Genomic DNA, 27,252 nt, shown 5'->3' on the forward strand with positions numbered 1-27,252 from the left:
TATCTACTTGGCCTGCTACCTTCAGGGATCTGTGGACATGCACTCCAAGGTCCCTTTGTTCCTCTACACTACACAATGTCCCACTGATTCTAGAGTTTAGTGCCTTGGCAGCTGAAGGCATGGCCGCCAATGGTGGAGCAATGAAATCAGGGAAGTGCAAGAGGCCAGCATCGGTAGAGCACAAATACCTCGGAGTCTTCTAGGGCTGAAGGAGGTTGCAGAGACAAGGAGGGACAAAACCATGGAGGGATATGCAAAAAAGGATGATAATTTTAAAAGCAGTTTAAAGAGGTGGGGGTCGGGGGGGGGGGGTCTTATCAAAACAACTTAACTTTTTTTGTTAACTGTTGCTCCTAGGCCTATGCTGATACTTTGAAATCTTCCCCTTTGTGGTACTCAGTGAAATATTCCACTGTGATTATTTGCATGGTCTTCTGCGCAAGCGGGGGGCGGGGCCTAAACACTGCCCACCAGAACCGCGCATGACTGGAGGGCCCTTGTCAGCCTATCGCCAATGAACTGTGGGGCAGGCCTGAGCAACAGGCCGTGGCCTCGGAGTAGGAGTCTGGGTGTGGGAACCGTGGGGTCGGGGCTTCAAGACGCCGGGCCGAAGTTTCGGCCTGTTTGTGCTGATGAAGGAGGGTCAGTTGGTTGGAGGAAACCGGTGGGCAGGTGGTTTCCCAGCAACTGGTGGCAGCTGGCTATCCGCAATGACGAGGAGCTCAACAAACTGTTAGGACGGGTGACGACCACTCAGGCGAGGTGCTGTCTAATAGCCAGGATGTGCTGCTGCCCAAGAAAGCCAGTGCTGTGAGCTACAAGAGCAAGTGAAGTGGCCAAAATTTAATTTAATAGCCCAAAGGCTCCTTTCAGAGAACCCACAGTTTCTTTGAAAGGGCTGGTTACTGTCTGAAGGGAGTCAAAGATCTTGAGTTAATTTAACAATAAATTGGCCTGTTTCAGATCTGGTCACAGGTGTTTTCAGTTCCCTGTATTGATTGCACTACAGTTCTCTGATCACACGTATGCTCCTCTAGTTAACAGTGACTAATCTTGTGGCCTCGGCAAGTGTGTGAGGATCCAGGAGTTTGGTGGCGTCGGGGTTCGGGGCCCTGCTCGCTCTGCCGCCTCTCACGCTCTCTGGCCCAGCACAGGCTTCACACGTGGCTCCTGGGTGCTGCCATTACCAACCACGTGTTCACGAGCGTACCCGGTCAGCGCTCTGGCCGTGCCACATTCAGCTCCCACAAAAGGTTCCTGGCCTGAACCTGCAGTCCAATCTTCAACAATCCAGAGCTACAAACTCCAGGGAAACCTTAGGAACAGCACTTATGAGCAAAGCACACACACGGACCCCACACATGGTCCCTTCATTCAGAATTTTTTTTAAATTATCACTTATTAACTAACCCACTGATTAGAGTATAAAGTCTTTTATTTTACCAGCCAAGGACTATAATTACAATTGCAGAATACTATTAACAGAGGATCTTCACAAAACTAACTAGACTTCCACATTCTGTAGTCTGGCAAGACTGGATCATATTATACATTGCAGGGTTGTCCACAGCAGGCAGAATCAAATTACACATTCCAGACAAACAGTTGGGTGTGTTTTTTTCCATCAAGGGAACCAATCAGAAATCTGGTCTTGTCCTCTGAGGGGACCAATCAGAAATCTGGTCTTGTCCTCCAAGGGGACCAATCAGAAATCTGGTCTTATCCTCCAAGGAGACCAATCAGAAATCTGGTGGTGTAAATAGAGTAGCCCAAAATACTCTACAATTTGACTGTATAGCTGCAGACTATTGGACTAGTTCCTCATTAATCACTTTAACAGAGCCTTAACAAGCAAAAGTCAATTTTTGATAATCTTCATTAATCCATTTTTGGAAAGTATTGAATAGTCTGAATGAGTCTGTCAGTGTTTGCCACCTACATCCCAACACTATTTAACTGCTCCAGTTTTTGACTAAAATTAGCAAAGGCAAAATTTCATCTTGAAATGATATAAAACAATCAGCATGTCTGTCAGTTGCTATAGTTACATCCTCCCATCATCTTCCTATTTCACAGCTTTTGTGTTTGCTTGGGCCCAATTACACACATTAGTGGCTGATTGATTTAACATTTTTCTAAGTTGCATTACATTAACACACTGGTGTTACAGCCATTTTAGTACAATCAATGTTCTATTGTACCATGTCACCTTTCAATAACATGTGACTTTAGGTAAACAACAGGGTCTACTCAGTCATTCGCTATTGTCACACAGATGTACTCCCATTGAACTGTTAATGGCGAAGATGGGTTTTTACAACAATCAGGCTGCTTTCATGGTCAATTTTCTGGTAGTAGCCCACAATGACCAGATTTATTAAATTCAATTTTGCAACTTGCCCTGGTGGGAATTGATCTCGGAGTTGCTAGTCCAGTACACTCTCTTAACCTGTACAATTGTCCCTATCCCTTTAAATTTCACTTGCGTGCAATTTTCTGCTCTTGTCACTAGTATGGTCCTTATACCTGCTCAAGTCTGCACCTGGATTGGCAAATAATTATATAAGTAGGCTGACTCAGGAAATTTCAGTGCTATTAACACAGTACCATTCTAGCGGGATTGGCTGTTAGAACTGACTAACACCAGTACTTGAGAATTGGGCCCCCTAAGGATTCAATAGAGGATGGAGGAGAGCCTGTCTTCTAAACCCTGTTCTTTTACTTCAGTCATTTAATATTTTCTCAGTTCCCATTTTTAGCTACATCTTTGTTCTGCTGCCATCATGACTCACACCTCATAAATGCTTTCCACTCAAAGGTGCACATAGACACACTTAATTCATTTTCTCTCCCTAGTTATAATATTCTCTTGAATAGCATGAGATTTCTTGGGCTGAAAGCAAATTTTTTTTCTTTGCCAGTCTCAACTTTAGTACTCAACCCAGTATTTCCCACACTGATAGCAAAATCTTCAACAAACTTAATTCAACCAATCACCTACCAAAGCTTCGATCAATCAAACTCCAGATTCGGCCCCTTCACCTAATTGGATCCCTACAGCCAATCAAATCACCAAAACAAAAAAAATGAATTGATCATTCATTTCATGCTGTTTTCAAATTAGTTATGAGTTTTCCTACAAAACAGCGATGACACTTCAGAAACATTTTACTGGCTGTTGAGTAATTTTGGATATCCTGAGCTCTTGATAAGGCACAATATAAATGTAAGTTATTTTTCCTTAGGAAGTAATCAGTTCTTACAAGCATGTAACTGGGGAACAATCAAATTCTAGAACAATTTCTGCAGCATTATTTTTGATCATTTCACTCACAAAAATTAAACTTTATATTCAATCGAAATTTTTTGTGATATTTAGCTGTCATGACAGTTCCTCACCTATTCTACCATATACCCTAAACATTTAAGAACATAAGAAATAGGAGCAGGAGTAGGCCATTCGGCCCTTCGAGCCAGCTCCGCCATTCAATGAGATATGGCTGATCTTCTGCCTCAACTCCATTCACCGGCCCTATCGCCATATCCCTTGATGCCCTTACTAGTCAGAAATCTATTGACTTCTGTTTTGAATATATCCAATGACTGAGCCTCCACAGCCCTCTGGGGTAGAGAATTCCAAAGATTCACCACCCTCTGTGTGAAGAAATTTCTTCTCATCTCAGTCCTGAATGGCCTACCCTTTATCCTCAGGCTGTGGCCCCTGGTTCTAGACTCCCCAACCAAGGGAAACATTCTCCCAGCATCCACCCTATCAAGCCCTGTAATAATTTTGTATGCTTCAATGAGATCCCCCCTCATTCTTCTGAATTCAAGAGAATACAGGCCTAGTTTACTCAATCCCTTCTCATATGACAGTCCCGCCATCCCAGGAATCAATCTCGTGAACCTTCGTTGCACTCCCTCTATGGCAAGTATATCCTTCCTTAGGTAAAGAGACCAAAATTGTACACAGTACTCCAGGTGTGATCTCACCAAGGCCCTATATAATTGAAGTAAGACTTCTTTACTCCTGTACTCAAATCCTCTTGTAATGAAGGCCAGCATATCATTTGCCTTCCTGATGGCTTGCTGCACCTGCACATTCACTTTCAGTGACTCATGTACAAGGACACCCAGGTCCCTTTGAACATCTGCATTCCCCAATCTTCCACCATTTAGGAAATACTCTGCCTTTCTGTTTTTTCTACCAAAGTGGATAGCTTCACATTTATCCACATTATATTCCATCTGCCATGTTCTTGCCCACTCACTGAGCCTGTCGAGATCCCCTTGAAGCCTCTTCACATCCTCTTCGCAACTGACACTGACACCTAACTTTGTATCATCAGCAAATTTGGAAATGTTACATTTAGTCCCCTCATCCAAATCATTGATATAGATTGTGAATAGCTGGGGCCCAAGCACCGATCCTTGCGGTACCCCACTAGTCACAGCCTGCCATCCTGAAAAAGACTTGTTTATCCCTACTCTTTGTTTTCTGTCTGTTAACCAATTCTCAATCCATGCTAGTATATTACCCCCAATTCCATGTGCCCTAACTTTGTTCACCAACCTCTTGTGTGGGATCTTATCGAAGGCCTTCTGAAAATCCAAATACACCACATCTACTGGTTTCCCTTTGTCTACTCCACTAGTTACATCCTCAAAGAACTCCAATAGGTTTGTTAAACATGATTTCCCTTTCATAAATCCATGTTGACTCTGGCCAATCTTACTATTAGTTTCTAAGTGCCCAGTTATTGCATCCTTTATAATAGATTCCAGCATTTTCCCAACTACTGATGTGAGGCTAACTGGTCTGTAGTTCCCCGTTTTCTCTCTCCCTCCTTTCTTAAATAGCGGGGTTACATTTGCTATCCTCCAATCTGCAGGAACCATTCCAGAATCTATAGAATTTTGGAAGATGACAACCAATGCATCCACTATCCCAATGGCCACCTCTTTCAAAACCCTAGGATGTAGGTCATCCGGTCCTTGGGATTTATCGACTTTTAGTCCCATTAATTTTGCTAGTACCGTTTTTCTACTAATAATAATTTCTTTAATTTCCTCATTCTCGCCACACCCTTGGTTTCCTCGTGTTTTTGGGAGGTTTTTTGTGTCTTCCTCTGTGAAGACAGAAACAAAGTATTTATTTAATTTCTCGGCCATTTCCTCATTCCCCATTTCTAACGTAATAAATGCATTAAAGTATTTACAATTCAGAATGGAAATCATGAACTCACACATAAACTTATCCATTCAATTAACAAATCACTCCAACAACTTTCCCCTGCACAATCTAATATATCCTACTAGGCCCCATGAGGATCCTGACCTCAGGCACACCCTCCCGATTTCACAGCTAAGGCCTGACATGACCACACAAGCAAGAAAGCACAAGTACATTGGGGCCTCATTATTCCATCGCTTTGGTAACTGCCATTTGCACAGAGTACTTCAAGGCCCCACATCCTTCCCAAGTGCTGCCAAATGCTAGGCCTCACTACTACCTGCGCCTAACATCCCAACCCTGAGAATTCCTCATTATCCTCAGCCTCTTGCCACTGCCTCTGCTTCCCAGATCTCATTTAAATATTACTGTCTCCTGCCTGAAGCCGGCACTGGCATCAAGACTGTCAGGCCAGGGCAGGAATTGGGGTGGAAGCTGGATGCTGCCGGGCTCAAGGAACATAGGAACTTTTTGTGAAAAAATACAGTACTTCCTGATTTAACTCCTGAACTAATTTTAAAATAATGTCCCTTTGTTCTTGATTCCCTCACTAGAGGTAATAGTTTCTCCATATCTGTCTGACCAAAATACTTTAAACATTTTAAACACCTCACTCAGATCACCCCTCAATCTTCTGTATAAGGGAATACAAGCCATGTTTATGCAACCTGTCCTCATAATATTATGATATCTTCATGCTGTGTTTCAAGAATTATCCATCCAATGAGGCAAATGTGCCAAGATCAGCCCTTTCTAAACATCTAAGTCACATAACATTCAAGCAGCACAAACTAGCAAATGATAAATATAAGCACAAATAAATCTGCCTAAGCTCAAAGGTCAGATTGCCAGGACTTGAGACCAAATGTTACCATGGTTGGATACTCTTGGCCTAGGAATGTTTTGCCTTGGGTTGCATTATCCAGATTGGTCTTCAGTTTTTCCAATACCCAAGTTGTAGTCAAAAATACTTGTCCCTACCTGGCTATACATGTCCATTAACTATGCTCTTCTCTAGACCTAATTAAAATTGAATTTGCGTATGCTTTCCTTTTGCAGTGAAATTATATGGGCCCTAACTCTGAGGTGATGAGAATATAAAGTTAGTCAAGTGTGCACCATATTAATGGACCATTCACTCAGATTCTGATTCACTCATCATGCACCCTAAGGGATAAACCGCTGATTGTTAAAAAAAAATGTTTAGGAAAAGGCTTTTTCCTTTTTAGATTCAGTTTCCAAACTATGTTTAATTTATTAGCAGATGGAAAGACTTTAAACAAATGCAACATCAGCATTTTATTATTTAAGTGTCGTGTCCCTCCATGACAAATAATGGGGTGAATCTTAACATCCAAAAACGGATGGGTTGGCGTCGGGTGAGACATTACATTTTTAAAAATCTCAAACCTGACGCCAACCCGCATGCAACCCAACTACTTCTGGGTTTATTGGAGGCGGGACAAGAGGCGGGCAGCCAATCTGCTCCTAGGATGCGGGTTGCCCATTTAAATATTTTAATGAGTCTGGCACCCTCAGATTTAAGAATAGAAAATGCTGGAGATACTCAGCAGGTCAGGCAGCATTTGTGAAGAGAGAAACAGAGTTAACGTTTCAGGTCGATGACCTTTCGTCAGAACTGGAAAAAAGCAGGAAATGGAACAAATTTTTAAGCAAGTGCAGGGGCTGGGAAATGGGGGAGGGGATGAAAGAACAAAAGGGAAGGTCTGTGATAGGATAGAAGGCAGAAGAGGTTAAGAGACATTGAGAGACATTCAAGGCAAAAGGAGACGGTAATAGGACAGGTTAAGAAACAAAGGATGGCTCTAGATGAAGTGTGAATTGCGCTGGCAGAATGAAAGACAGCTGCCCTGTGGGAGAGAAGAAGAAAAGACACAGACAAAAAGTGTGGATGAAAAATATATATATGGTAGGAGCCGAGGTTATGATCTGAAATTGTTGAACTCTGTGTTGAGTCCAGAAGGCTGTAAAATGTCTAACCGAAAGATGAGGTGCTGTTCCTCGAACTTACACTGAGCTTCAGTGGAACAATGCAAGAGGCCGAGGATGGTGAGGTCTGAGTGGGAGTGGTGCGAAGAATTAAAGTGACAGGCAACCGGAAGCTCGGGGTCCCCCACTGAACGGAGGTGTTCCGCAAAGCGGTCACCCAATCTGCGTTTGGTCTCCCCAATGTAGAGGAGACTGCATTATGAGCAATGAATACAGTATACTAAATTGCAAGAAGTACAAGTAAATTGCTGTTTCACCTGGAAGGGGTGTTTGGGACCCTGGACAGTGGGAAGGGGGGAGGTATAAGGGCATGTGTTGCATCTCCTGCGCTTGCACGGGAAGGTGCCGGGCGAAGGGGAAGGAGTGTTGGGGGTGATAGAGGAGTGGACCAGGGTGTTGTGGAGGGAGCGGTCCCTTCGGAATGCTGAACGGGGAGGTGAGGGGAAGATGTGTTTGGAGGTAGCGGAAATGGCGGAGGATGATCCGTTGAATGTGGAGGCTGGTGGGGTGAAAGGTGAAAGGGGAACTCTATTGTTGTTTTGGGAGGGAGGGGCAGAGGCGAGGGCAGAAGTACGGGAGATAGAACGGACACGGTCAAGGGCCGTGTCAACCACAGTAGGGGGGAAACCTCGGTTGAGGAAAAAGGAAGACATGTCGGAAGCACTGGTATGGAAGGTGGCATCGTCAGAGCAGATGCAGCGGAGACGGAGAAACTGGGAGAATGGAATAGAGTCCTTACAGGAAGCGGGGTGCCCATGATATTATTAAAACTTTGTCTGCAATATTAATCTGAGGCCTGAGCGAGGGGCGGGGTGGCAAGGGGCAGTGTCACCGTCAGGTAAAACCTGCCGGGAGCCAGATCCTGGGCCAGAAGAAGCCCAGCAGGTAAGTTTAAAATTTATTTTTTAGGTTTTCTTTAGACCAGGAGGGACATGAGTGCTCCTCCAGGCCTCACAAGGAAGCCTTGGGCTTGCTTGAACCGGGCTACCATCCCTCCTCCAATCACGGCAAGACCCCCCCATCCTCTAATCACCACCTCCATCCTCCTGCAACCCACCCCCCACCGATAGTGAGCCAGGAGCTGATGCTCCTTCCCTTATGGTGTCATAGAGTCATAGAGTAATACAGCACAGATAGAGGCCCTTCGGCCCATCGTGTCCATGCCGGCCATCAAGCCCTGTCTAATCTAATCCCATATTCCAGCATTTGGCCCGTAGCCTTGTATGCTATGGCATTTCAAATGCTCATCCAAATGCTTCTTAAATGTTGTGAGGGTTTCTGCCTCCACAACCCTTTCAGGCAGTGAGTTCCAGACTCCAACCACCCTCTGGGGTGGTTGGAGTCTGGAACTCACTGCCTGAAAGGGTTGCCCTGCCGTTAGCTTTCCCTCCTTCCTGCCAACTAAGCTGTCCATTTAAGATCAGCAGGGACTCCATATCCCTGGCCTTACCGGGTTCCTCGGCTGATTATGCGCTCCCCTGCACCCACCCTGGCTCCCCGTTAAAAGCAGGGCCAAGGAGGCTTCGAAACATATTGAAGACATTGACATGGATTTTCTTTGGCTATTGTATCCCAAATCAGGCTGCACAGTAAACTGTGGGGAAATTTCGGTGGTGAGGGATAACTTTGCCTTCCCTCCCTGACCTGAATTTTCTTCCCTCCACCCCCACTGGAACTGCCAATGGCCGCCCCTTCCCCACCTGCTGCAGCAAACACTGGCAAGGAAGTGGGAGACAATGGCCTGGGAGATTTGAGCGTATAAGAGGTGATTTTCAGGACTCACCATTATGCAGTGCAGGCTCAGCACAGCAGATGGGCCACTACCTAGACATCAGCAAGGGATATTACACATGGAAGCTGTGTTTCAATGGGGATAGGATCTTTGACTTTGCCAGCTCCGGCAACCAGACCTGTCGCCAAGGGCACCATCTTGATGGCAATCTCGATGCAAACTAAAGTTTGTTGTTGACTCTTAACTGGTCTCTGAGGTGGCCTAACAAGCCATTCATTTGTATCAAAATGCTACACTGCAGTGGTTCAAGTAGAAGGCCACCACCTTCTCAGGGCACCAAGAGATGGACAATAAATACCAGCTATGCCCACATTCTGAGAATTAATGACAAAAATTGCCTACTCTCCAGAACAAAGGTTCTCCAAATCTGTTCGGATTACTGAGGAAATGGGACTCAGTAATGTCCAGAGAGCATTAAACCTGCACAGAGAGAAACTGTTTGTTTAGTTGAGTTGGGGAACCCTTAAATCGAACAGTTCCAATAAAAGGGAATAATGGAATATTTTCAGCGGCTTGAGTCAAGGAAAAGGAAGCCAGAAGTTAATAAAGTTCAACCTACACATTCTAGTGCCAAGCACAATATCCCTCTCTAAATTAAAGATTCAGAAAAGAGATATGAAATGATTACCAGTGAGAAACTGGAGTTCATGTGAAACAAAGTTAAAGTCACATATTTTATAATTTATCATTTATAAAGGATGATGGACTTCAGTTACGTGGAGAGACCAGAGAAGCTGGGATAGTTCTCTTTAGAGCAGAGAAGGTTAAGGGGAGATTCAATAGTGCCATTCAAAATCATGAAGGATTTTGATAGAGTAAATAAGGAGAAGCTGCTTCAACTGGCTGAAGGGTTGATAACCAGAGGACACAATTTAAGGTAATTGGCAAAAGAACGAGAGGTGACATGAGGAGAATTTTTTTCACGCAGCGAGTTACTATGATCTGGAATGCACTGCCTGAAAGGGTGGTGGAAGCAGATTTAATAGTAACTTTCTAAAGGGAATTGGATAAATACTTGAAGGGGAGAAAATTGCAGGGATACAGGGTAAGAGCAGGGGAGTCAGACTAATTGGATAGCTCTTTCAAAGAGCTGGCACAGACACGATGGGCCGAATAGCCTCTTTCTGTGATTCTAATTTAAAGTGGATAAACTTGCAAGAATGAGAAACTGATCAAGAGCACTGTTGGAGAGACCAGCTATTTCCTGGGCATATAGAACACCAGCAGAAGAGCCATGCTGCCAATCACGGACAGGTGATGAGGAATTTGATCAATGATAAGGTAATAAAGTACGAGTTGGAAGGGGAAGAGGGTCATCTTTCTTACAGATGGAATGAGATTTTCAATCGGTTGTAAACATGGCAAAGGCCATTGGAGCAGGCTCGCTGATAAAACCTGCTGGTGATAGTCCATAGCTTGTCCATGTCTGCAGCAAGTTGAATCAATCAAGGAAGCCATGGTGACTGATGGGACCACTCATGGGACACAGGAAATTTCAATCACTTAATGGTTTAGAGAACAACGTTCATACATAAGTTTGTAAGCTAGGTATCATGTTTTATTTATATTTGTTTTATGGGATGTGGGCATCGCTGGCAAGGCCAACATTTATTGCCCATCCCTAATTGCCCTTGAGATGTTGGTGGTGAGCCACTTTCTTGAACCGCTGCAGTCCGTGTGGTGAAGGTACTCCCACAGTGCTATTAGGTAGGGGGTGCCAGGATTTTGACCCAGCGACGATGAAGGATCGGCGATATACTTCAAAGTCAGGATGGTGTTTGACTTGGAGGGGAACTTGGAGGTGGTGGTGTTCCCATGCGCCTGCTGCCCTTGTCCTTCTAGGTGGTAGAGGTCGCGGGTTTGGGAGGTGCTGCCAAAGAAGCCTTGGTGAGTTGCTGCAGTGCATCTTGTACACACTGCAGCCATGGTACGCCGGTGGTGGAGAGAGTGAATGTTTAAGGTGGTGGACAGGGTGCCAATCAAGCGGGCTGCTTTGTCCTGGATGGTGTCGAGCTTGTTGAGTGTTGCTGGAGCTGCACGTGGCAAGTGGAGAGTATTCCATCACACTCCTTACTTTTGCCTTTTAGATGGTGGAAAGGCTTTGGAGAGTCATGAGGTGAGACACTCGCCGTAGAATGCCTAGCCTCTAACCTGCTCTTGTTGCCACAGTATTTATGTGGCTGGTCCAGTTAAGTTTCTGGTCAATGGTGACCCCCAGGATGTTGATGGTGGGTGATTTGGTGATGGTAATGCCGTTGAATGTCAAGTGGAGGTGGTTAGAATCTCGCTTGTTGGAGATAGTCATTGCCTGGCACTTCTGTGGCACGAATATTACCTGCCACTTATCAGCCCAAGTCTGAACATTGTCCAGGTATTGTTGCATGCGGGCATGGACTGCTTCAACGGCCCAGAAATTCGGGTTGGGGGCTTCCCGCGGGTGTAAGCCCCCGACCTGCACTTACCTAGCGCGCTGGCCGTTGAGCTGTGGGCCCGCGTGGAATTCCGATCCGGGGTCTGCTCCAGCTGCCGGCGCGCAGTGCTTGCGTATCCCAGGGGCGCAGTTAGTTCGATGCGGCCCCTGGGATCACATGGGCCATGGGGAGCCAATCGGAGCAGGGAATGCTCCATTCATAAAATTGACAGGAAGAGCTGTCAAAACTTAGAAATACTATGGGCCCCAAAACATCACTAAATCTTCAAATAAATTTTTTTTTAAATCACATTTTTTAAATAAACTATAAATTACATGAAATACCTATTTTAAGCAATAATTTAAATTTTTGAAAAAAATAATTTTATTTTCTAACGGGGCTAAAAATAAACTTACCATGCTTTAAAGTATTTAAAAATAATAAACCTGTGGAAAAAATGTTTTAATTTTAATTAATTCACCACTTACCTTGTAAAAAGCAGGCCTTATGCCTGCTTTTTAAATGTGTAAATTCTGCAGACTTACCCTCCCGGGAAAACCTGCAAAAAAAACCTAAGTTTGATGCGCACACGCAGCCTCACCCGCGCATGCATTCGACCTCTTAACCCCTTCGTTCAGGGGAACGGAAGTGCCGGTTTCCCGCGCATGCGCAGTGCATGCAGGAAACCGGCACTTACATTGGGCTTACGGGTGAGTACCCCGTGCGTACTCACTCGTGGAGATCCGAATTTCTGGGCCATTATCTGAGGAGTTGTGAATGGTGCTGAACACTGTGCAGTCATCAGTGAACATCCCCATTTCTGACCTTATGTTGGAGGGAAGGTCATTGATGAAGCAGCTGAAGATGGTTGGGCCTAGGACACTGCCCTGAGGAACTCCTGCAGTGATGTCCTGGGGCTGGGATGATTGACCTTCAACCACCACAACCATCTTCCTTTGTGCTAGGTATGACTCCAGCCAGTTCCCCCCAATTCCCATTGATTTCAGTTTTACGAGGGCTCCTTGAAGCCACACTCGGTCAAATGCTGCCTTGATGTCAAGGACAGTCACTTTCACTTCACCTCTGGAATTCAGCTCCTTTGTCCATGTTTGGACCAAGGCTGTAATGAGGTCGAGAGCCGATTGTTTTTACAGAACCCAAACTGGGCATCAGTGAGCAGGTTTTTGGTGTGTAAGTGCCACTTGATAGCACTGTCGATGACACCTTCCATCACTCTGCTGATGATTGAGAGTAGACTGATGGGGCGGTAATTGGCCGGATTGGATTTGTCCTGCTTTTTGTGGACAGGACATGCCTGGACAGTTTTCCTCATTGTCGGATAGATGCCAGTGTTGTAGCTGTACTGGAACAGCATGGCTAGAGGTGCGGCTGTTCTGGAGCAGAAGTCTTCAGCACGATAGCCGGGATGTTGTCAGGGCCCATGGACTTTGCTGTATCCAGTGCGATCAGCCATTTCTTGATATCTCATGGAGTGAGTCGAATTGGCTGAAGACTAGTTTCTGTGATGGTGGGGACCTCAGGAGTAGGCCAATATGGATCATCAACTTGGCACTTCTGGCTGAAGATGTTTGCAAACGCTTATGCCTTGTCTTTTGCACTCACATGCTGGGCTCCACCATCATTGAGGATGGGGATATTCATGGAGCCTCCTCCTCCCGTTAGTTGTTTAATAGTCCACCACCATTCACGACTGGATGTGGCAGGACTGTAGAGCTTTGATCTGATCTGTTTAGTGTAGGATTGCTTAGCTCTGTCTATAGCATGCTGCTTCCACTTTTTAGCATGCATGTAGTCCTGTGTTGCAGCTTCCCCAGGTTGGCACCTCATTTTTATGTATGCCTGGTGCTGCTCCTGCACACAACACTATGGAGGGTATCCTCAGTGTGAAGACCTGACTTCATCTGCATAATGACTGTGCGGTGGTCACTGCTACCAATACTGTCATGGGCAGATGCACCTGCGACAGGTAGATTGGTGAGGACGAGGCCAGGTAGGTTTTTCTCTTGTGTTGGTTCTCTCACCACCTGTTGCAGGCCCAGACTGGCAGTTATGTCCTTCAGGACTCGGCCAGCTCAGTCAGTAGTGGTGCTACCAAGCCACTCTTGGTGATGGACATTGAAGTCCCCCACCCAGAGTACATTCTGTGCCCTTGCTACTCTCAGTGTTTCTTCCAAGTGGTGTTCAACATGGAGGAGTACTGATTCATCAGCTGAGGGAGGGCGGTAGGTGGTAATCAGCAGGAGGTTTCCTTGCCCCTGCTTGACCTGAAGCCATGAGACTTCATGGGGTCCGGAGTCAATGTTTAGGACTCCCAGGGCCACTCCTTCCTGACTGTATACCACTGTGCCACCACCCCTGGTGGGTCTGTCCTGCCGGTGGGACAGGACATACCCAGGGATAGTGATGCATCATGAGTAGAAACTACAGCTTGGGAGACATTGACATTGCAAATTGGGATGCGGTATTACAACTATTACGAATTAGGCAGGCAAGCAGGCAAAAATATGCAAATCATCAGGAATCAGGTGGGTGGGTAGGTTGGGAGGCCAATCAGAGCATCGGAATGGTATGGACAGTGGGCCTAAGAGAGTTAAGTGCAGTTCATCTCAATCCTCATGCCCTGGTTTCTTACCCAAGTCTACAGTCTTTATCATTTTTTTTATAGTCAGATCTGTAAACTGCTTTTACATTGCTCCTTAGAGGGGTTGCTTCTGTTAGTGGTTTGCACTGTGTAAATATTGTGTGCCCGGTGGTAACCCCAATGTAAATTTGCAGGAATCTGTGAGACTGCCCGCAGAAGTTACCTGTTCTTTAACAAATCTCCCTGATGGCCAGTCTTGGCGAATCAGGCAAGTTTACTTCGGGGTCACCAAATGCCCCTCGAAGGCCCACTGTAAAAGTCACTTTAAAAATTGGAATGTGAGTTTAACCCAGTCACAGTTCCATTTATCAGCCAGTACACTCTCAATATCAGTTAAATAAATATTATCCAAGAGCCTGCTCAGAATTTTGATTATAGTGTGTCTCAGCCATATTATGGTAGCAAGAGAACATCAAACATCTGATTCAAAACGTGCTGCAGCAAGCATTTGCAGTGGTGCTATTTTGGTCATAACCCACATCTAATGTTTGGAGCATCCACACTGCAATTAAATTACTGGCATTATGGTCTGCAACATTCAATAGTGTTATCTCACAACATTAGTGTAAAAAAACTATCAAACACAATGCAAAATCTATCAAGAAACCAAATCTGCAAAGGTTCAAATCTTCTTGAAAATCACTTAACATTTTCACTTTGCTATCTGGGAGTATTGCCAATTTTTTTCCAGCATATATATGACTTTGTTTTTTTTTTACAATGATGCTGTAAATACAGTGGCAACCTGATTTATAGAAATGGATCAGCTCACATCAGTATCCCAAAGCCTGTGATGTTTACCCAAGCCATCTTGGCCAAAACAAAATTGTTCTTAGTAAAATATAAATACTTACATAGATTTTCAGCTGAAGTAATCTCAATCTCCCACCGTGCCGACACCTTCCAGTGTTGATAGGATGCTACACACACATACATGCCAGCATAAGTTTCCTTCATGGGTCCTTTGAACATGAGGTTATTTTTGATCAGTTCAGTGCCTTCAGGAAGTGAGTCATTTTGTCTTGCAAGAGAACAAATAATAATTCAAGGCACTTTAAATTAAATGTACTTGGCAAAAGCACTCTTCTTAGATTCTGTTGCAAAACATTTGAGATAATTTTGAATATATATATTTTGATTAACGCTGTTACATTTGCTAATAATTCCTGCCATGGGCAATTGTGGAAAAATGATTTGCTTTTAGTCCGAAAGTGTCAGTCAATAAGATTGTGACTGTCACATCCAAAGTCCTGGGCTCAGGATTCAGGAGACCACATGATAATTATAGTTACGGAAGGCCATTTGGCCCATCGTAGCTCTTCCATCCATAATTCCCCAATTGTAGGATCCAATTAGTTCTTTCTGGGAGCCGAATCGAAGTGTTGATCACTCTTTATGTGAAGAAGAACTTCCAGATATCAGTCGTAAATGTACCTTTTACTAGTTTGTCCCTGGTTCTGCTTGTGCTAAATTCACAATTTAATTTAAAATAGCAATCCAGATTTACCTTTTCCATTAACTTAATTACTTTATATACCTCTCAGATACCTCCTTTAAAGCCCAGATATCTCTAGCCTGTGAACCTTGGCTCAGTGGTGGCACTTTTGTCTCTGAGTTAGAAGGTCATGGGTTCAAGTCCCACTCCAGAGACCTGAGCATATAATTCAAACTGACACTTCAGTGCATTACTTAGGGAGTGCTGCACTGTCGGGGATGCCATCTTTTGGATGAGACGTTAAACTGAGGTCCTGTCTGCCCTCTCAGGTAGACATAAAAGATCCCACTGCACTATTCGAAGAAGAGTAGGGGAGTTCTCCTAGTGTCCTGACCAACATTTATCCCTCAACCAACACCTAAAACAGAGTATCTGGTCATCTAGCTCATTGCTAATTGTGGGAGCTTGCTGTGTGCAAATTAGCTGCCACGTTTCCTACATTACAACAGTAACTACACTTCAAAGTTACTTCATTGGCTAGAAAGTGCTTTGGGGCATCTTGAGGTCATGAAAGGTGCTATATAAATACAAGTCTTTCTTTCCTTCTTTCTTTCTTTCCTCATAACTCAGATCTTTGACACTATCATCCTCTCTTCATTTTCTCCAGTGCTTCTTTGTTTTTTAATGAGCTGAGCAGGACACAGTTTGACAATAGCACAATTTCCTCTGACATAATCTACCATTTTGGTGATGTACTTTCACACTCTAATGCCTCATCTCAACAGGCTTAAGCGTAAATTAAATTTCAGAGCACAGAATCTTCCAAACATGTGCAGGATGCAGGAAAAGTCTGGGCTGCTGTATGGACAGATTCTGTTACCAGATAAAGCTTGTAAAAGCAGCACAATGAATATCCAACTAAGGATACCCACAACCCCAACAGTGCAGTGCTTTGATTTGATTTTGACCTGATCTTTCATTACAGCTTTGCCAACCCTTAAGTCATACTATTTCACAAAAACATATACTGTAAAGAGATAATGGGGGCAATTTTTCTGGGATACTATAGGCCTTAAAGAGTCTTTGAGGTGGCCAAGATGGGCTCTTAAGCTGAAACGTTGGTTTAGCCTGCGTTTAATGCAAGATGCTATCTTGGTAAAAGAGTTGAAGCTTGTGCTAGGAACAGCTGCCCAGAGGATCGTTAAGGGGCTGATTGCCACTTAAATTGCCTGCTAATACTTATTAAGGAGGCTGCATGGTATTTTGGCGGCTAGCACTTGAACTGACGCCCTCTCTGACCAGCTGATTGGGAGTAAACTAGTCATTGCTGAGGACTTCGAGGGCTAATTAATGGAATATCACCTTTTACTGTTCACTTATTGCTGGAAGTTTGAAGAGGAATTTTGAAATACACAGGGAGACTTTCTGGGACAGTTTGTCAACACCTCATCAACACTTTATCAACATTTAATCCAGAAATTCACCTAAAAAGAGTGAGTGCTGTGCTACTCTACCTTATTGGACACCTTATAGGAGTTACTAGGAGAAAGGGAGTGCTTGGTCATGGGCATCTTGCTAGCGGCCTCCCTTAGTCTGCAGGAGGAATGGGAGGAGAACATGAGGCCAGGCAAAACAGCACCAGCTGCTGCAGGAGGGAGGGACAGGAGGGTGAGGTGGCGTCCTTCCCTCCCTGCTTTGGACATCCCTCCTTTGGACCTCCAGTGCCGCATCCGAGAACCTCGATCCCTGAGCCATCCTACAACATGCTGCTGTATGCCAGCCAGTGCACTCCACACCTTCAGTGGAAGTGGGTGCGAGGAGCCCACATATATTGCTCCACAAAATCAATGCTTGAGTGTTAAACTGGCAGGTGTCTGCTATAGCACCTCCAGGCAAGTTCAAGTTATGGTAAACATCAATTAGAACCAAAATTGTGTGCTTAAACCAGACTTTCAAAACAGGCGTGTCATATTAGCACAGCATTCATTTAGCGCCTGTTTTCACCCTTTCACTAAAATAACTCCCACTTACTCTTATTCCTCAGTTGATTCCACGGAGCCGATTTTAATATATGTCGCCAAATGGGTGTTCAGCAAATGGAGTGAGAGAGGTGGTGGGGAACAGCATGCATGGATTTGCATTGGGCCCGAGTATTTCTATAGGGCCAGGAGGAGAATTTTCAAAAATAAAAGATGAAAATGGTTTTGGGACAGTTTTTGAGTAACCTTCAACGATCCCTTTAAGGAACGTTGGTTAGGTTGCTCAACACTGGTGCAAATGGATGGAATGGTGCACGCTCCACCCATTTGTACCTCAAAATTGCAATTAGCGTCTTATGTGCATCATGGGAGCATGATCTGCATATTAAAAATTGGCCTCCCTGAAACAGGAGGGTGCTCCAGCCTCCCATCCAAGATGGCAGTCGTTGAAGTACCACAGTAAATGGGCGGTAAGTGACTCAATACCATCTTCAGGCCGCCACTGCCCTGTTTACATTGGGCGCCACAGTTAAATTTGGCCCATGTTTCAAGGAAGGATTAGCATTACTTGGAATGTCCTCTACAAGGGAGAAAACTGCCATGAAATTCCAAGGTGCCCCTTATTGAAAGCAAGTTCAGGTATGCAAATTGAAATGATTTAAATTGAATAATTAACCTCAAAGGAACACATTAGCTACTGCTGTAATTAATTATTTCTCACAGTCCAAATGCCAAATAACCTTTGCAATGATTAACTATTTGCCAGTTAGTATTATTGGTCTAATTGAACTTGTATCAGTTTGAAAGGAACAGTACACCTCATTTTCTCTCTTTTACACACATGCGTGCACATGCGTACATAACACGCACACATTCAGTCCAAAGAGAGGAATGGCAAGACAAGATTTCAAATATTAAGCAATTTTCACAGCCTGGGCTAGATTTTCCTTCTAGTGGCAGGATAGCATTTGGGCGTAGCTTCTGCCTGCCTCGCCAACCTTGCTGCAAATCATTTTCCAGCCCAATTTTCCTGGTTCGGGGTTCACCGGCCATACAAGGCGGGCTCCCAACTGTCTCACCAAGTGGAATCCTGTCAGGACTGAAGAGGAAACTCAACCAGTGCTGCAGCAGCACTAGAGGCCCCGAGGGAACTTAAAGAGGCAGAAGAGCCCTGAGGAAAGAAGGATGTGCAGTTTTGTAGTAGAGGGTAAGACCTACACAGGTAAGTGCTTAGGGGGCAGATTAGAGGGAGAGCATGCCTTTGTTAGGCCCTCTCCCTCTATTACTGAATTTTGGGAGAATGAGCGCTGCTACCCCAGGCCTATCACCTCTTTCCACCAGGAGCCCCTGGGGAGCAACAGTAATATGTGTGGACAGTAGGGAAGTGGGTGGCAAGTAGCGATTCAGGGTTTCCTGGATCTTCTGCTGGGAATATGACACAGTCAGGAGAACTCCACTGAAATTCACCCCCCTGTACTACATAGTGGCAGGTGTGGGTCGGCATTATTGATTCTCCACATAGCAAGTTCCTGATCTCGAGCAGGTCATCAGGAGAGGTAGTGAGCATCAACTAACAATCACTTAGCATCTGTTACTGGCTCTCCTGATGGCGTGAAAATTAGGCTCTTGTGTTATGTATCTCCAATAATACCAATAAAGCCCTGGGAATAGATTGTCTCCCTCCCCTCTCGAGTGGAGAACAGCAATTGGTTTAGAACATGTGACAGGGAGGGGTGGGGGGGGGAGCTGTGGTTGCATTGAGATCTACAGAACAATTGTTTTCATTAACTGAAAACTACTTTTTAAAATAACACCACAGTGAAGTTTTTTTAGGTTATTGAGGTGAGAAGTTTTTTACAGGCAGATAAAGAGATCAGCAGAATATAAAGATCTCTCCATTCTCCCTCTGTGTAACTGAAGATTAATAACCTATAGCTGTACAGAATATGAAAGGCTCCAATTCCAGTGAATTTTCTTTATCGGCTGAAAGTGAGTGATATCGAGCAGAAATAAGAAACAAATTGTCACCAGCACAGTTTGTTAATGTTCAGTCAAAAGCAGCAGTGCACAAGCACCACCCAGCAAGTATTGACTGCCAGGAAAGTTTGGCAGTGATATGCACTATCAACGCATATTGGAAATGCGGCCGTGCAGTGCCCACGATTTTTAGCCCATTACTTTTAATGGGCAGCTGGGGCTTTGTACTTTAATGTATTTAGCTTTCAGTTTGCAAACTATATTATTTATATTATTGATCCTTCACTTTACAAATATGTTTTAATCTTGCTAAATTCAGCTTTTGTGCAATAAAACGAGGTAAAGTTTCGTACTTACGCATGGCTTAAATGTATTAAATGACTATTTCACTTACTTTGAACAGCTTAACTCAACCTGCTCCACAAAGCCGGTTATTTCAAACTGAATGATTCCCTTGCTATCGATAGTGTTGAAGATAAATTTTCTTTTATCCCCTTTAACACTGTGATTGTTTTTTTTTATTGTAATTGTGAAAGGACCTGTGAAAGAAAGGGTATATCAATCAATACAAACAGCTCCAACCAACTAACAAAACATGTAGAAAAAATGCATACATTTCTCATCAAACAAGACTGGATGAGAAAGTTGAAGTTTCGTCTCAATCTCCCCTATGCTGCTCACTATTTATCAACTTTAACAAATATCTTGGAACTAATTGTAGGAGAGTAAGATCTTAATAAGTAGAAAATGAGCCTCTTGACCCCAGTAAGAAATGAATGTTTCATCATCATAGATATTCTGAGAGGAAATCTTCAGATGTAAAAACTGTCAGAAAGGCAGTGGTGAGATTGTACAAGGAGTACAGTGCAGGGATACAGTGATATTCAGCTCTGCTACACACCCTCCAATCTACATACAAGAAACATCATCAGCCCTCTCAACATGGTGTACCACCCTTGCTGGAGGTCAGGAAGAGATTCAATGATTTAAAGGGGAAAACCAAGTAAAGTCTAGATTTTAATTGATAGGCGCAGAAGACTACAGATGGAGGGCCACGAGAGAGCAAAATGTTGATACTACCTTAAGGTGCCATGGAATTATTTGGTTCAGAGCATCTGCAGCAAGTGACAAAAGTTGAAATAGCCAATGAGTCCAGTGAGTGACTTGATTTGTTTTCCCATACCCTACTGATTAAGAGGTCTGCAGTAAGAGTTGCCTCTCTTAATGAATAATAGTACTGGGCCAGAAATTCGGGTCCCCACGGGTGAGTACGCGCTGGGTACTCACACGTAGGGCTAATGAAAGTGCCGGTTTCGTGCATGCACAGCACTCGCGCGGAAAACCGGAACTTCCGTTCCCTTAAAGGAAGGGGTTCACGGGTCGAACGCATGCGCCGGAGAGGCAGTGCATACGCCTGGAACTTCCGTTTTTTTTACAGGTTTCTCCGGGAGGGTAAGTATCCAGCAGCTACGCTTTTAACAAGCACTCGCATGGCCTGCTTTTAACAAGGTAAGTGGTGAATTAAGTCAAATTAAAACATTTTTTCCTCAGGTTTATTATTTTAAAATACTTTAAAGAAAGGTAAGTTTATTTTTAGCCCTGTTAAAAACTGTAATTAATTTTTTCAAAAATTTAATTTATTGTTTAGAATAGTATTTTATATAAATTATAGTTATTTTTAAAATGTGATTTAAAAAAAAAATTCATTTGAAGTTTTAGTTATGTTTTGGGGCCGATTTCTATTCATAGATTTGACAGGTCTTCCTGTCAAATCTATAAATAGAGATTCCCTGCTACGATTGACTCTCCATGGCCCACGTGATCCCAGGGGACGCTTCGAACTAACTGCGCCCCTGGGATACGCAAGCACTGCGCGCCCACAGCTGAAGCAGGCACAGGATCGGAATCCCACGCGGGCCCACAGCACAACGGCGGCACATTAGGTAAGTGCAAGTCGGGGGCTTGCACCCGCGGGAAGCCTCCGACCCGAATTTCTGGCCCAGTATCTTCCTTGCAGTAGATACACACAGATAATGCTTTGGACTATACCTTACTGGTACAACCATCAAATATTGCCTAACAGTTGTGTACCTAGGCTCCAGAGCTTCTTACCAGAAAATATGGACATCACCAAGCGCCAGCAGAGAGACAGAGTCACCTGCACCTCCACATCTTAATGAGTCACTAGTACATCAGTGGAGTATGGGGGAGTGAGACCTTCACTAGCGGGTACAGTAGCCTAATAGTTATAGCACTGAACTAGAAACCCAGCGGTTGTGAGTTCACATTTCACTATGTTGTAATAACCCAACTGGTTCACTATTGACTTTCGGGGAAAGACCTTACATGCCTACCTGATCTGGCCTACATATGACTCCAGTCCTCCAGTTAACTGATGCCCTCAGGGCAACTAGGGATGGGCAATAAATGTTGCTCACATCTTAGGAACAAATAAAAACCAATTTCTCACATTGCAATTCCACCGTCACGGAGTATTGCTAATTTGTATACCATTCCACATGAGTTTGAAGGTCCACTGTTTGAGAAACTTCCTTCCAACAGTAGTGCTGCTACCAGAGGGCACTGTCAAAGACACATTCTCACATGGTGAGAAAAGATTGTGAACTACACAGAGTAGGTATGCATTTCGCTCATGCAAAGAAGATAATACATTTGCTGATTTGACCATCTTTGCTTTTGTCTCCTTCATTACATCTATTTCTGCTGAGGAACAGATCAGCAATAAGTTGTGCCAAAAGGAGAAAGGTAGGCTTAGCTAAGGTTGATGACTTATTGGGGGTGAAATTGGTCTTGGGCATTAGCATAAAATGGGCAATAGCGGATTGGCAGCTTTGTTTTACACCCCTCCTGATTTTCTTTTCTATAAGAAAGAAAGGACTAGCATTCCCATAGTGCCTTTCATCACCTCAGGTCGTCCCAAAGTGCTTCACAGCCAATTAAGTACTTTTTGAAGTGCAGTCACTGTTGCCGTGTAAGAAACATTACAGCCAATTTGCACACAGCAAGGTCCCACAAACAAGAATGAGATAATAACCTGATAATTTGTTTTAGTGATGCTTGTTGATGGATATATATTGGCCAGGACTCTGGGGAGAACTCCGCTGCTCTTCTTCAACTAGTGCTATGGAATCTTTTACATCCATGTGAGAGGGCAGGCAGGGCCTTGATTTAACATTGCATCCAAAAGACGGCACCTTTGACAGTGCAGCACTCCCTTAATACTGCTTTCAAGTCTCTGGAGTTGGGCCTGAACCCACAACCATGTGACTCAGAGGCAAAAGATTAACTTCAGGAAAAGAACATCCATTGAATCCAGTGCCTCTTTTGCCTCTGAATCAGGCATCCAGAGGCTCATGCCCCACACCAGAGACTTCAGCACATTATCTAGAGTGTAATGCAGACTGCCAATTCGCACACACCCAGTTTGTGCTACCCGCCCCCCACCCCCCCAACACCAATTTCATCCATTGAGTTCGGTAATACCAATGGGGTAGAATTTCCAAAGGGCTTCACCCGTTCTCCCACCATAATCTCAGCAGAAGATTGGCAGAGATTCCAGAGAAATGGCTGTTTGCACCATTTCTCTGAGGTTTCCTCTGAAGTTGCGAGAATCCTCATGGAAATTCTAGGTGCATATTATGTCTGAGAACAAAACATTGTAGATCAGTAAGGAATGATTTTATGGATGCGAACTATTGGTGGGAGTCTTGGCATTGACCGTGCCTGTTAGAGAGTGTTGCTTGTAATTTTCCTGCCATTGGACAGAAAGTAATCAGCAATGCATCCGTAAAAGCAATGCTTCTTGCCGGTAACACTCATTTGTAAAATTGGCCCTCATAAGATGACTCAAATATTATCTTATGACTGACTCCATGACTTCCAGTCGTAAGCATAAATCTTCTTGGATAGTAGACCGCATGTTAGATTTAGCAAAAGTCAAAGAATTGCACAGTAACAGCTCTATGTTACTCAGTCCCTGGGTGAAATCTGAAAAGCCGCTGCACAGCTTAGGCTTAGAGACAGAAGCCTCAAATCTCTTAATGGTTTTATCCAAACTTAATTCAGTGATCTCCTGCAACTGTACCTCTCTGTGCACATCCTCTCCTCTACCAACACCTGCTAGTTATTCTTTCACTGTTCCCTCCTTCCCATCGTCAATAGCAGGTCTCCATTCCCCCAAACTCTGGAACTTCCTCCTTCAGCACCTTAACCTTGACACCTGCCTTCCTGCCTTCAAAAGCTTTCTGAAGACCCTTCTCTTAGACTGTGCTTTAGTCCCCACCCCATGTTTCCCTTTCTCCCCTGCCCTTCTGAAACATATCTCTGTAGGTGAGGAATGTAAATCATTGTTGTTGTCAATGTTTGCTCTGGGTGCAAGGTTGTTCTCAGTACGGGTAACTTGCTCTACAACGTAATTCCAGTTGCTGTAGGAGATTCCTTTAATGAGCTGGGCAGCAATCAGATGTCTATGAACCTCCCATTTGTTCTACTCCTCATCTGAAAGGATGATGGCAGCTGACACAGAACAATCATCATCTATGCTGTGCTGCTATTGGGCTCAGTGAAGATTTCACACCCTTAGCAGCTCTCAACCTTGGTTCAGTGCCTCTTTTGCCTCTGAGTCAAACGGTCAGGGATTCATGCCCCACACCAGAGACTTCAGCACATTATCTAGGCTGATACTTCAGTGCAGTACTGACAGAGTGCTGCACTGTCAGAGGTGCTGAGGTAGAAATTCGTCATGGACGGTGGTGCAAAACGAGTGGTATCAGATCGGCTGCCCGTTAAATGCAGTGCCTGATATTCAGTTCCATTGCAGCCTGTTTTGCTCCACCGCCCGAGATGAATTTCTACCCTGCTGTCTTTTGGATGAAACATTAAACCGAAGCCCTGTCTGCTCTCTCAGGTGAGTGTAAATGATCCCACAGCACTATTTGAGCAGCAGGGGATTTCTCCCGGTATCCTGGCTAATATTTATCCCTCAATCAACACCACTAAAACAAATTATCTTGATGTTTGCTGTTTGTGGGAACTTGCTGTGTGCAAATTGGCTGCCGTATTACTGTACATTTTTACAGTGACTACATTTCATTGGCTGTTATGCACTTAGAGATGTTCTGAGGTTGTGAAAGATGCGATATAAATCCAAGTTCTTTTTTTTAGCACCTGCTGTTAACTGGACTTAAAGGCAACAGCTCTACAGGTCCTTTAAGTATGTGGAAGCTGCCATGTGATACCCTTAAAGGGAACATCCTCAATTAACTTAATTGGTGTTATTCCAACAGCTTTGACAAGTGTCATAAAGCTGTAACCTCTGCCCCTAGCAGATAGACCCATGCAGCATGGCAGTTTTCAGGTCTTGTTCTGCTATCTGATATATATTGCTGACATGCAGGAATCTGTCCCCTATAGTTTCTGTCACTAAAACTATTAGCAACTTTAATAACAACCAAGGCAATTCACCAAAGGTGAATTCACCAAAGATAAAAATCTGTAGGTACCAAGTGGGCAAGTAAGATTAAACCGCCCCACATATTGACACCCAACAAGGGGCTCGAAGAGATAGTGTTTATTGACAAGTTTACCTTAGCAATCACAGAGGAGAGGGTTTAAATCTCTCAGGACTATAATGGCCGGGGATTCAAGAGTGAATCTTGGAGAGGAGGGTTAACGGTATAAAGTTAACGGGATTCAAGAGTGAATCTTGGAGAGGAGGGTTAACGGTATAAAGTTAACGGGATTCAAGAGTGAATCTTGGAGAGGAGGGTTAACGGTATAAAGTTAACGGGATTCAAGAGTGAATCTTGGAGAGGAGGGTTAACAGTGTAAAGTTAACAGTGATATCACGATGATTGGTAACTCTGACAAAGCGAAAGAGGGAAGGTCTCTATAAGTTCTATATGTTAAGCATAAATTGACTTCATAACAACCCTATTCAGACAAAACAAAAGCAGAGAAGAGACAGACAAGTTATTTAAAGCACTGGTGAAAGACATAAAACTCAAGGCCAATGACTGGAATGTGGCAGCTCTTCCCTATTTCCTAAAGGAAAGAGAGCAAATGGGTGATGAACTTAAAAATGATTGCAGATGGTACAAAAATTGGACATGTGATTGATGTTGAGGAAGAATGCTGTAGGCTGCAGGAACATATCATTGAACTGGTCAGGTGGGCAGAAAAGTGGCAAATGGATTTCAATCTGAAGAAGTATGATTCGGCACTGCCCGGGTGAGTCCGCACAGGGTACTCACCCGTAGGCCGAATGGAATTGCCGGTTTCCTACATGCACTGCGCATGCGCGGGAAACCGGCACTTCCGATCCTCTGAACGAAGAGGTTCAGAGGTCGAACGCGCGCGCAGGGGAGGCTGCGCGTGCGCTTTGAACTTAGGTTTTTATTACAGGTTTTCCCGGGAGGGTAAGCCTGCAGTATTTACGCATTTAAAAAGCAGGTGTAAGGCCTGCTTTTTGTAAGGTAAGTGGTCAATTAATTAAAATTAAAACATTTTTTCCACAGGTTTATTATTTTTAAATACTTTAAAGCAAGGTAAGTTTATTTTTAGCCCCGTTATAATATAAAATTATTTTTTCAAAAATTTAAATTATTGTTTAAAATAGTTATTTAATGTAATTTATAGTTTATTTAAAAAGTGTGATGTTTTTTAAAAATGTATTTGAAAGTTTACTGCTATTTTGGGCCCGTAGTATTTATAAGTTTTGACAGGTCTACCTGTCAATCTTATGAATGGGCTTTTCCCTCCTCCGATTGGCTGCCCATGGCTCATGTGATCCCAGGGGACGCATCGCACTAACTACGCCCCTGGGACACGCAAGCACAGCGTGCCGGCAGCTGGGCCAGGCCCCGGAGCGGAATTCCACGGGGCCCTATAGCTCAACTGCCGGCGCGCAAGGTAAGTGCAGGTCGGGGGCTTACACCCGCGGGAAGCCCCTGACCCAAATTTCTGGGCCATTGCATTTGGGGAGGGCTAACAAGGCAAGGGAATACACTATAAATGGTAGGATAATGAGAAGCGGAGAGGAACAAAGAGACCTTGGAGTGCATGTCCACAGATAGTAGCAGGACAGGTAGATAAGAAGGCATAGGGGATACTTTCCCTTATTAACCGAGGCAAAGACTATAAGAGCAGGGAGGTTATGCTTGAATTGTATAAAACACTAGTTAGACCACAGCTAGAGTACTGTGTACAGTTCTGGTCACCACATTGCAGGAAAGATTGCACTAGAGAGAGTACAGAGGAGATTTACAAGGATGTTGTCAGGACTGGAGAATTTTAGCTATTAGGAAAGATTGGTTAGGCTGGGGTTGTTTTCTTTGGAACAGAGGAGGCTGAGAGGAGACTTAATTGAGGTGTATAAAATTATGAGGGGCCTAGATAGAGTGGATCAGAAGGACCTATTCCCCTTAGCAGAGAGGTCAATATCCAGGGGGTATAGATTTAAAGTAATTGGTAGAAGGATTACAGGGGAGATGAGGAGAACTTTTTTCACCCAGAGGGTGGTAGGAATCTGAAACTCACTGCCTGAAAGAGTGGTAGAGGCAGAAACCCTCATCACGTTTAAAAGTACTTGGATATTCACTTGAAGTGCCATAACTTACAGGACTAGGAACCAAGAGCTGGAAAGTGCGATTAGGCTGGATAGCTCTTTTTTGGCCGGCACAGACACGATGGGCCAAATGGCCTCCTTCTGTGCCGTAAATTTCTATGATTCTAA

The 27,252-nt window shown here is 44.1% G+C and overlaps 1 protein-coding gene across 1 annotated transcript in view; it reads right to left on the reverse strand.

The window, feature by feature from the left end:
* LOC147111548 (uncharacterized) overlaps positions 1–27,252 on the reverse strand; it is a 155,728-nt gene that overhangs the window by 69,950 nt on the left and 58,526 nt on the right. The window contains exons 4-5 of the mRNA XM_085998619.1: positions 19,894–20,038; positions 14,963–15,129 (exon numbers count right to left, since the gene is read on the reverse strand). Of these exons, the coding sequence (XP_085854745.1) occupies positions 14,963–15,129; positions 19,894–20,038 (312 nt within the window). The remainder of the gene's footprint in view (positions 1–14,962; positions 15,130–19,893; positions 20,039–27,252) is intronic.

This window comes from Somniosus microcephalus, chromosome 10 (genome assembly GCF_052327205.1).
Source record: "Somniosus microcephalus isolate GS21.2 chromosome 10, FLI_Smic_1.0, whole genome shotgun sequence".
In the NCBI taxonomy this organism is placed as follows: Eukaryota; Metazoa; Chordata; class Chondrichthyes; order Squaliformes; family Somniosidae; genus Somniosus; species Somniosus microcephalus.